General features: G+C 39.7%; 1 protein-coding gene across 4 annotated transcripts in view; it reads left to right on the top strand.

The window, feature by feature from the left end:
- The window catches only part of ZNF143 (zinc finger protein 143), a 51,964-nt gene extending 50,507 nt beyond the window's left edge, over nucleotides 1–1,457 (top strand). For all 4 annotated transcript variants that reach the window (XM_020789915.3, XM_020789917.3, XM_020789918.3 and 1 more), the window contains one exon: nucleotides 734–1,457. In XM_020789915.3, the coding sequence (XP_020645574.1) occupies nucleotides 734–817 (84 nt within the window). In that variant the 3' untranslated portion in view covers nucleotides 818–1,457. The remainder of the gene's footprint in view (nucleotides 1–733) is intronic.
- The last annotated feature ends 10,907 nt before the right edge of the window (nucleotides 1,458–12,364 follow it).

Raw genomic sequence — 12,364 nt, forward strand, 5'->3', positions numbered from 1 at the left:
ATTTTCGCGCCCTCGGTAAGCGAGGGCAGGGCGCGAAAATGCGGCGCAGACCTTCCGGCAGCCATTTTGGAACCGCCGATCAGCTGTTCTCCCCGCTTCGCTCTGCGAAAATCGCTAAGCGAATTGCTTAGCGATCATCGCAAAGCGAAAAAACGCTATAGGGGCCATCGCTGAGCGAACGCTCCAGTGATGGCCCGGACCCCCTCGCTATGCGAATTCATCACATAGCGAAGCACTCGCTAAGCGAGGCACCACTGTATTTCAAAATGGGTTTGATCCACTTGAGTTATACTGACAACCACTTAAAATAAGCAGAAAAGTAGTATCTAGCATTTTTCTCTGCAGACATGTAATTATTACTAAAAGATACACATCATACACAGAGTAACCTGAGGCTGATACATATCAGATTCCTGATCAGTTGTTATTAATGCTTAGAAATAGTTTAATGATAGTTCGATATCCAAGGATTGTGCCACCTACATAAGAGACTTTTGGTCTCCCAATCTTCAGCATATCTTCCACATACTTTAAGACAAACTGCTTTCAGACCTAAGGTACATCTTGTGAACTAGATACTGATGAATGGCCACTACAATTTCATATGTAGAAGTATGATCTGTGTACAATTTTCTGATATACTCAAGCCAATTTCACAAAAAAATATTTTAGAATTCTTTGTTTTAGTTTACTGTGGAAAATGCATTTTGGCATACAATTTTGTTTCTTTCAGCTTGGAGAACAGCAATCTTTGGAAGAAGCCATTAGAATAGCTTCCAGAATCCAGCAGGGTGAAACGCCTGGAATTGATGATTAACTACTAATATGGCTAAAGGAACAATAGAAATACATTTTATTTTCAGTCAACAAGGTCTGTACCAGCTGAAATCCATACAAAGTTTGACATGTTCTTACTCACTAATACTTTGCATAAACTTTACTCAAGAGTGAAGGACTTTTCACATGTATAATGTTTATGTATAAGAATTTTGGAATAGATGGATTCCACCTATTAAGAATTATTCTCTACCCAGGACTATGGAATTAGGATTTTATATTAAATTTTCTTGCATATACTTAACATCAGATTCCAAACGACAGACAAGCATCAGCTATAGAAATATGGGGATGAGATTTTTAATGTTGCACAAAAACAATTAAGGCATTATGGAAGATTTCAGATATTTAAAACATGGCAACAATCATTTCAAAAATTGTAAGTGAAGCAGTTTTAATATTTTCTCATGTAAGGTTCTGAATTTTGAGACCTTTGTAAATAGTACATTTTGAATGGTGTTTCATACACAAATTGAAGATTCATCTTTAGCTTTCCCCTCCTGTCTCATTGATTGTAAATACAGATTGTTCATGCTGGAAGTGCTAATTATAATATCTTTGAATTGGATTATGTACAAAAGTGAAACTTTGGTTGTTCAATATTAAAGGCAGTAAATCTGTGTTTTTCCCCTTCTTCGCATATGACCATCATATATATTATTACTAGTCTCATTTCTCTTAGGTGGGGGTTGTAGCCAGAACTGCACCTTTCACATATGAGTGGAAATATCAGTGGCCTTGGGGAAAGTCCAACATTTTACAGAAATACAAAAAAATCTTTAGAATCCCATGCAAACTGCCCAGTGAGGGCTGGATGTGCTCTGTGGACATGTTATATTGACTGACTGTTGGAAGGGAGGATGAAATCGGCTATCCTGAGAAGAGGATGCAGTTGAATAGGCCCTGAACAGGAACACTCCACACTTAAATACTCATTTCTATTAATTTGGGGATGGTAACTTTCACGTTATGATAGAACGATGTTAGTATTTCTGCTATTTGAGAAAAATCTATTTCATTTTGGTGCAAGTACTGTTTCCAGTATTTGATTCTGTTTGTGTAAAACAGTGCACAAACTGTATTACACCATGCTGCAAGGATTCATTCACCTAAAATTAGTTACTTAAATTGTGCTATTACTCTTGGTGGTTATGAAATTGCTAACTGAACACAACAACATTGCTAGTAAATTTTATCCTAACTTGATGGTGATATAACCGAATGAGCTTTACTGACCTAGACTGAAGATACTGTGTGAAGCAATCCTCTTTCATTTTTAGCAAGTTACTGCCAGTTTCAACCTGTTCACATTTTTATTTATTTAACTTATATGCCGCCCACACTACCCAAAGGTCTCTGGGTGATTTACAACATTTAAAATACAATAAAAAGACAAAACAATTAAAATGCAATTAAAATATATACTCAGAGCTCTGTCAGGGTTGCACACAGGTAGCCGGCAGCTGGTTTGTTTACTTTCCGTTTTGAATTTGGCCCCATTCATCCCGGGAGAGAAACTCAAGAGGGAAGGCATTTGTACATGCATGGAGTTTCACCCTGGAAGCTGCCATGGCGATCTGATTAAATATCCGTCGCACATAACTGGTCACTTTTTCTGATTGCCACAGCTGTTTCCCTAGCCGAAGTTCCATGTGCATGAATTCTTTAAGAATTGTATTTACAATTGATTAAATAATTTTGCCATGTAATGTTTTCTGCGTGGAATAATATGATTAATTATGTTCTCAAACTAAGAAATTTATCGGAAAGTTTATTGAGGCCAACAGGCAAGCATGCCCTAAGTCCCTGAAAGTAGGATGGAACATACAAGCTGAAATGTATATGTCCAGACTGTTCATGCATCTAGTTGAGGTTTGGAAACTGTATGGCTGTTCATGTTTTCTTAGACTTCATTTTCATTAAGTCCTGGCCTCCCTGCCAATGATAAAGAGATCACAGGAATGGTAGTTCAGCAGTCAGAGCCAGAAATCACCCCCTCAAACCCATCATTCTAGCAGAGGTGGTGATCCTTTCAATTTGAAGTTGAGGGGATGAATCTGTACATATGTAGTTACATAAGTAAGTACTGGTAGAACTGTCATTTCTGTATCCTAAGCATTAAAATGATAGATTACAGAATTGGGTGACAGTGCTGCAGTGGGAACTACGCCTCTGAGACTGGTTTTAGCAGGCTGGAAGTCTTAGAATTTCTTTGCTCCCATCTTGTTAGGAATAAATATTTAAGACTTAATGAAGATTACATTAATTATGCTTTAGCTTATCTCTGATTTTTAATGGCCCTTTGTACTACTGAAGCCCTTTTTTGTGCAATATCTGCATGGGAAAGCTCTGAAATCAATTTGCAGCTGTGAAAATTAATGAAAGATGAAAATCTAAACCTTGACTATCATTGCAGGTAGCTCAACCCATATGGAGACAATAAATGTTGACTTTACAAGTTCATTAATGTTCAAATGGCACAAATACAACTCACTGACTAGTGCAAACAAGCATTTTAATATACACTCCCCCCCCCCGTAATGAAGATGTTGTGGTTGTAAATACAAAGTTTCAACCTCTGTAACAAAAATTGTAAGTCTCACAAAGTCCAATGGGACTTGGTTCCTCATAAATATGTGTAGGTTATAGCCTTCAGATGATAATGGAAAGTTTCAAAATAAAACAGTGTAGTGCTGTTTTTATTATTTTATTTATTTTGTATATATAGGAATATAATCCACCAATAGTATAATGGGAAGAATGAAAGGTTATTGGATTTTTGGTCACATGCGTGTAGGTCATTGATATTACACATGCATATATGCACAATGTACCATGAGTCAACATGTTCCTTTATTTTGTCAATATCTTGTTTTGCATATAGTCATATACATACCCTAGTTATTACTGGGAAGTATGTAAGTCATACATGGAAAAATTAACAGAGCTGTGAAATCCTTACTCCACTGATAGGCTAGCTGAAATCCTGTTGCTTAGCATTGTGAGTCAGAACTAGAGTTGTAGATGCATTGAAGGAATGGAACTCAAGAGAGGAGCTGATTCACCAAATCCTCACTGATTCAAAGGGCTTATTCTCATTGTGACTTTAAGCAACACGATTTCAGCTACTCAAAGTGGATTTTGCTTACTTGTGCTTCAAGACAAAGTCTGTTAACTTCTTTGAGCCTCACAATGCCATCATGGATGTCCACCTCAACAGGAACGTTGTTGAACAATATGTGAAGGTTCATAATCCACAATGATTTGTCCATTATCATGTTGAGTCAAATACATACACCCAATCAGAAGATTATTACTGGGCAATTCCACATTGTGTGCACCAAGAAACTTGTGTTTGTTTTGTACCAGTACAGTGGTCTGGCTTGCAACTTTTTCTTATACAGTCAGAGCCATACAAAAGGACCTTACATCAAATTTTGCTGGATTAATCTCAGTTGTCATATTTAGGGATCTGTTCAGGTACCAGACTATCCCACTTGCACTCAAGTTATGTGGCGTAACATATGTAATTATAGCATAGGAATAAAGACCATTCTTTTTAAGTTCTTCCTCTGCTAAACCTTTCATGAAATAAATGAAATTAACTTCATTTAAATTGCAGGGTCAGGAGTTCTTCCCAGTATTCTTCCTGACCTTGGAGCAGAATTCAGATGAATTTGCTGCAGTTGGTATAATGAAGAGGATTCTGAATGATAGTCAAGCAGATCAAACACTCTTTATTCAAAGGCTTTGTGAGCGGTTGAGAGTATTCCAACAGTTGCCCTATAGCAGCTGTCCCTCAACTTGATTCCCTCCAGATGTTTTGGACTTCAGTTCCCATGATCCCTCACTATTAGCCACTTGCAGTTCATCTAAGCAGAAGGGTGTCTTCCCCAATGTTGCTTTAAGATGCTGCCACTTGATTCATTAGCAGCTCATGCTGCTAGACATGTTAGTTGTGCTAATTCACAATATCTGAAGGGCACAAGAAGACTTCCCATACCATCTGCTAGCTTTTGCCTAGCAGTTGGAATAACACTGTTCTGATATATGCATGTGTGTGCATGAATATTTTTCCCCCAGAGCTCCTGTCTGCATTATTCTTGCCTCCTCTTGTTAGGAGAGTAGAGTTGCTGAATACACAGCATTACTTAAATGATTATCTTAAGATTTTTATTGAAGTGTGAAAGAGTAGGCACAAACAATGTTATCATTTTAACAAGGCCCATCCTAGATATTTAACAGCCCAAGATGTTAATTAAAAGCAGCAAGGTCATAATGGCTCCAAAGGATTCATGGGCCATAAAATTAAATTCTGTCTATCTTATCATGCTGCTTGTAAAGTAACCTTTGTCTGTTTGTTTACAACTTATTTGTGAAACGAAGCCCCTTAGTTTCCAAGCAAAATGCTGCATTTGATATACCAGTACTGAATTGGGTTGTAGTTTGTATGAATTTATGCCACACAATAAAATTTATTAATCTAAAGTTTTGAAAGACTGCTGTTTTCATTGTAACAGGCTAATACTCTTTGGTAATACTTTGAAAACTGCAGAAATTAATCATTTATACATACATGTAATGCTAATGAAGCATACTCAAGACTAACCAGGAATGATTCTGCCATTAAAGGGGTGAGACACTCCATCACAAATAGATCCTGGGATAAGTTAAATAAGAAGGAAGCAAATGATCAATTATTAATTTTTTGGGGTTGTTATTTCAGTCATTTGTCCTGGAACGAAAACAAATGATAATCTCCAAATGCTATTTGTACTGCATGTAAATAGAGTAAAAACAAACTTAGAGTCTTTAAAACATTCTAGGTACTGTAGACTTTATGTTCACATTACTGACAAATTTAAGACATACATATGAAAATACCCCACTTCTTCATATTATGTTTCGTCCTCAGGGTTTATACATGTATCAAGATTGTACATCACCTTGAAATATCTTTTCAGATTTCCAGATGTTGTCCAACCAAAATATATTCAAAAACTGTATCCATTGTAATTTGAGCCCTGCTATTAAAGTGTTTCTTTTGTTGAAACATCCAAAGCAGGAACTGGCTTAGTTTCATTGATGATTTTCAGTTTTTAAGACCCAAAATTGTGAAGGAGTTGTTGGTTCTGTATGATTTACCTTCACTCTCCATGACCAGGGCATTTTTAAGACATTGAGAGGCCTAGTGTAGAACGATGAGGACTTCCCTGCCTCTTCTTTCTCATAGCACTTTGCATCAGTGTCCTTTTTAAAGTCAACATATTACCAGATGTGAAGAGGTCCGCTACCTCCCTCAGGCGATCCCTCACTGTCGGCGGGAAATAACAGAGGTTTTGTCTTTACAACTTTAGAACTGTCAACTTTATTGTCCCCTACATCCACCAGCACTTCGCTTAAAGGCAACATTGGTTCCAACTTCGGCAACAGGCCGTTATCAACATCAATAAAACTTTTACTGTAGTCCCATGGACTTATTGGTGTAGCACCCCATGTCCCTCCTTGGCCTCCGATTGTGGGGGTGGGGTACTCCTCATCGCAAAAATTATCCCACAAGATGAGTGCCTCACCCACCCCCTCTCATCCGGTCCCTCAGGGAAAGGCGCTGCCATCTTCTCCCACTCTCGGTGCAGTTCAGCCTCTCACGGAGCTACGATGACAGTCCATTTGTGTGCCACCATACGTCTTGGCTTTTCTTCTTCTGCTTCAGGGTTAGGGAGGAGTCCTCCTACCTTTAAGTTCGGGAAGTCTCCCAAGAGTCCTTGTTGACAGACTCTTTCAAATGCCTTTCATCTTTCCTCCCTCTTCTTGCGTTCATACTCCTCTACTACTCTGCTAAAGCAAACCACCCCCTCCTTGCTTTTATCCTCCTCTCACACTGACACCTCTTGCTCCTCCCCCTCCCCTCCACCAGACAGACCTCTGACTTTCCTGCTTTTTCTCCAACTGCCAAGTTTCCCTCTGTTCCTTCACCGTTCTCTACTACATCCTGATGTTTCCCTTCTTTTCTCTTTTCCTCCATTTTGTCTTCCGCGGACAGCACACTCTTTCTATCCGCTCCTTCACACCAGATAATTTTATAAAAAAAGAGAGGTTACTTATCTGTAACTGGTTCTTCGAGTGGTACTCTGTGAATCCACGGTAATGGGTTAAACTGCGTCTGCGCAGGACTATTCGGAATATTCTAGAGCTTAAATAGTGACAAATTAACCACCCGCAGTACCTTAGTTCCAAATATCCGCCGCTGTAATGGCTCTGAAAAATTAAATGCCAAAAGTGGTCATGACAGATAGTGGGGAGGCTGGGTGGGATGTGTGGATTCACAGAGTACCACTCGAACCATGGTTAAAGGTAATTAACCATGGATTTATAATTTTCTTGTCAGAAAATTCAGAAATTAGATTAGCAAAAGATATTTCTTTTAAAATCCCATTCTACAGATAGAACAATTAATGATGACAATCTTGATTAGAGCTGATTTTTAATCAAGACTAAGTTGACTGGATAGCTCAGTGAGTTAGGTATTTGGCTGTGCAGCCAGAGATTGGAAGTCTAATATCCCACTGTGCCTCTTGTGAGGAGGGCTAGCCTGTGTAGTCTTGCACAGTCCCAAGACACCCCCAGAAGAAGGTAATGGACAAGGGTAAACCATTTCTGAGTACTCTAAACTTAGAAAACCCTGAAAAGGGCCACTTTTTCAGATTGAAGGCAGGCAATTATCATCTTAATTTGGAGAATGTTCTTTCTCCTTGGCAATTCAAAACTGGCAGATCACTTTCCTTGATCTTTATGCACAAATGGGAAGAGGTGAAGATCTCTATGAATATTTCTCTCCACTCATAATCTCTGACAGTTTCAGCAGATATTGCTGTGCTCTTGTAGCCTTTCTACAGTATTCTCACAGCCATGATTTTGAAAGGTCTGTACTCCTCCAAGATTTCTGTAAGGGAGCAGTTTAAGAGACTTCCAATTCGCATGTAGTTAAGTGGTCCCTTAAAGCCATTAAACACACAAGCAAATTGGAAATAAACAACAGGATTCTACTGGGAAAGGGTACCTTAATTCAAAGATAGCTGGTTTTGACCATTATAAACTGCTAGAATCTGTATTAGTGTAATTGTTGGCCTAATAAGTATGCCACAGTAACACAAATTTTGAAATATAAACCAAGTTACTCCATCAAACCAAGTGCAGTTCAAAATAAAGCTTGATGCACATTTGAGAGTCCTTTTTGCAGCTGATGAAGACAGCAAAAAATGAAAATTAATTGAATGGATCACCATGAAGTGTTACATATGTGTGTGAATAGGGATTGAAAACAACCATACCACCATCAGCAACATCTAAGGTCTCTGGCCTTGCTTGCAAGGCAGTATATATATAGTAGTAGGCATTCTTCAGTTTCTATGGTAACGTGCTCTGAATAGAGGTCTTGGAACAGCATCTAGTGTGGCTGAGAAGGCCAATCCCTTCCACAGTGAAGACAAATACAATCTGTCCCCTGTCCAGCTCCCTGATTTGCCTGCTTTCAGGACTGCCTCATTGCCTTGGCCTGCTGAACAAGTGGTTTCGAACTTGTGTTGCTTGCTGTAGCAGCACATTTGCCAGTGGCAGAAATGCAGTTCAAAGTACAAACAGGTTCTCTGGGTTGCATGTTGCCCCCAACCCCCAAATCAGCATCTTCATAAGTCACTAGTCACTGCCTTTAAAAATAATTTTACTATGTGTTATTATGTATTCAAGATGCACTTATCAACTGACTCAGAAGGTCTGCCATCAGACAGAAAAGAAACAGTTAAAACAATGAAGGAAATTAAATACAGAAAGATAAGACAGCAGTTCCTTTGTTTACAATGCTGGTTTACAAAACCAGTTGGAAGTAATGCAAATATCCTGTCATTATCAAGCTAATTAACAAGTGTATTGATAAAATTGTCACAAAATTTAATCCAGGTAATGCTGTCTCATTTGTAATTTCATTGCTCAAGGCCTATTACAGCAAGGACATATAATACATATTGCTGGAATGCAATCCCTCTAACCCATTTTTTTGGTCCCCTGCAATCATGGGGAAAGATAAATATTTTACTTAATTTATATATATTATTTATATGCCACCTTTCTCCCCATAGGGAACACAAGGCAGCTCAAAACAACTAAAAGTATAAAACAGCAGTTTTTAAAATACTATATAAACACATATTAAAAAAAACGTATATAAAGATTAAAAATCAAGATTAAAAACAAAACAGTTAAAAATCTGTAAGTTCTGAGGTGACCACCTCATTCTGCCTAATGCTACAGCTGGCCCTGAAAAAGAGGACCACTCTAAAGGGATGTTCACCTATCTGGCTTAATCACCATTTCAGTTTTTCCAACTAAGCTGAAACTAAGGTAAAGGTAAAGGTTCCCCTTGACAATTTTTGTCCAGTTGTGTTCGACTCTAGGGGGCGGTGCTCATCCCCATTTCCAAGCCATAGAGCCAGTGTTTTGTCCGAATACAATCTTCTGTGGTCACATGGCCAGTGCAACTTAGACACGGAACGCTATTACCTTCCCACCAGGTGCTCCCTATTTATCTACTTGCATTTGCATGCTTTTGAACTGCTAGGTTGGCGGGAGCTGGGACAAGCGACGGGTGCTCACTCCGTCGCGTGGATTCGAACTTACAACTGCTGGTCTTCCGACCCTGCAGCACAGGCTTCTGCGGTTTAGCCTGCAGCGCCACCACGTCCCTTAAGCTGAAACTAAAGCCATTCACAATTAACTGTTTTAACCTAACTTTCTGTTTTAACCTAACCTGGCCCCTTCGCTGGGTATCTTTAAATGCCAATTGAAAACTGTTAAGCAAGCCTTCCCTCCATCCATCCTCTGAATTTTTATTATTTTGTTCCTTTCTTCCATCGTGGATCACTGTTTACTTAGTAATATATTGTTATGATTTTAAATTGTTATATGATATGTTGTTAGCCGCCCAGAGTAGTCTATATGACTAGATGGGTGGGCTATAAATGTAATAAACAAATAAACAAACAAGTATTCATGAGATACTTACTGCTTTAAAGGCCTGCCTGAAGAGGAAAGTCTTTGGAGGATGGAAGGACAAGAGGGAGGGGGCCAACCTGGTTTCTAAGAGCAGCACATTCCAAAACCTGAGAGCAACCACGGAGGAGAGAGAGCAAACACACGTCGGAAGATGGTGGAATCGAAAGAAGGTCTTAAAGGCTGAGAAGGCTCATATCCTTCCAATCGCTAGACTCAAGCCCTTGTTTTAAAGAGAAAAAAGCACTTTAAGGGAAAACAACAGAAGTTGGTGATGAAGGGATTCTGCAGTATTGTGATATAGTGCGATCTCTGGAGGATGGGGTGGGAATAAAGTACATTTCTCCCTTCAACAATGCTAGAGTTAGGGGTGCTGGACCTCAATGTAGTCCAAAATCCATATACAACTCTCATGCTCTTCCAAACATAACTACAAAGCATAAACAGTTGACACCCCCCCTCCTCCTGATCCGCGTCAGCCTCCCAGCATGCTGCAACTGCAGATCAGGGGCCACTGCACTGCCAACAACAGGGTCCTAGGTAAGCCTGAGACCCACCTTTCTCAGGCCACTTTCTCACGATGAGTAGCAGCAGAGTATTTATTCATTATTTATATATTGAAATATTTATTTATTTATTGGGAAAAAAATCTGCATATAACCAAAACTGTGCTGCTCAGATTCCTACAATTCAAGAGAGAAGGGTGGTATCCTGGGAAAATAATAAATTTTCTCAACAATTTAAGAAAAACCAACCATGTTAAGAAGGGATGTGGTGGCGCTACGGGTTAAACCGCAGAAGTCTCTGTGCTGTAAGGTCTGTAGATCTTCAGCTGTAAGATCGAATCCACATGACGGAGTGAGCTCCCGTTGCTTGTCCCAGCTCTCACCAACCTAGCGGTTTGAAAGCATGCAAATGCAAGTAAACAGGGACCACCTTGGTGGGAATGTAACGGCGTTCCATGTCTAAGTCGCACTGGCCATGTGACCATGCAAGATTGTCTTCAGACAAACGCTGGCTCTAGGGCTTGGAAACGGGGATGAGCACTGCCCCCTAGAGTCGAACACGACTAGACAAAAATTGCCAAGGGAAACCTTTACTGGTTGTTATGGGTTTTTTGGGCTCTTTGGCCGTGTTCTGAAGGTTGTTCTTCCTAATGTTTCGCCAGTCTCTGTGGCTCGCATCTTCAGAGGACAGCACTGTCCTCTGCTGTCCTCTGAAGAGGCCGCCCACAGAGACTGGTGAAACGTTAGGAAGAACAACCTTCAGAACACGGCCAAAGAGCCTAAAAAACCCACAACAACCATTAGATCCCAGCTGTGAAAGCCTTCACGAATATAGGGAACCTTTACCTTTACCTAACCATGATTCAGACATCTATTTAATTGCTTTGTGACTCTGGAAAGCTAGGGGTTGTTTTAAAAGAAATCAGTGTGTCACATTTGATTGACAGATACTTAGTCTCTTCTCTTGTTAAGAAGCTACTGCTACACAGAATATGGGGAAGGACTACTTCCTGCTGGCAAAGTTATCAGAGGTGTTTTTTAATCTGTCTATTCAGTATATATGCTGAATAACATGTGAAAAATAAAGTACATGTAAAAAATAAAGTAAACCCTCTTTGAAGTCTATGGCTGTACAGATCAGGACATGTTAAATATCATCTGTTCTTAACAGGTCTGAAAATTAGGTAAATACAACCTCAGATGAACAACAACACACAGTTTATTATACTGCGTGATGACTTATTCTACAAAAATAAAGCCAAAATGGAAAAGCAATGTACTTTTGGGAAAAGCTGAACACATGAATCCAGGAAGACAAAATACTTGACAAGGGCTAGACTCCATGATGTTACTGGATACCTTCAAGCTCTAGCTCAACAAAGGATTGTTTTTCCTTTGCAAGATCGGAGCTGAGTTATTAGCTATAAGGCCTTTTGGAGGTTATTAATTCATAAGGGCACTATCAGTTAGTTGGTAGTGACTTGACTGTATACTGTATAACGTTACCATCCCGCTAGTACTCCCCGCGTAATTTTAACTGTCAAAACCCAGTCTTCCCAGATAACCGTTTTCACCATATCACCTTAAATTAGCATGTAACCAGCAGGTCATTGCAATTTGAAAAAGCAAATTTAACGTAACTGCACCAGTAGTGGTGCCAGCCATTGAATCGAACGGGCTTTTGATGGTGACCGCAACATCATCCTGGACAAAGCAAGATGATCACAAAAAAGGCAGGGGTAAAACTCAGACATTCGACATCCCAGTTCCTCTTGGTCCGAGCCACATGAATATAATAAAGGAGCACATGCCGCCGCTAGACCCAGAAGCCGAAGGCGTCTCGTTCAGCTGTACTGTACTCGGTTTATTTTGAAGCGCCATCGCGTCAGCGGAGTTGTTAACTGCTATAAACGGCAGGGACTGTCCTGTGAGGTAAGCGGAGGCTGAGGTAGTCAAGCACAGACGACCTCAGGTAT

This window comes from Pogona vitticeps, chromosome 1, assembly GCF_051106095.1.
Source record: "Pogona vitticeps strain Pit_001003342236 chromosome 1, PviZW2.1, whole genome shotgun sequence".
In the NCBI taxonomy this organism is placed as follows: Eukaryota; Metazoa; Chordata; class Lepidosauria; order Squamata; family Agamidae; genus Pogona; species Pogona vitticeps.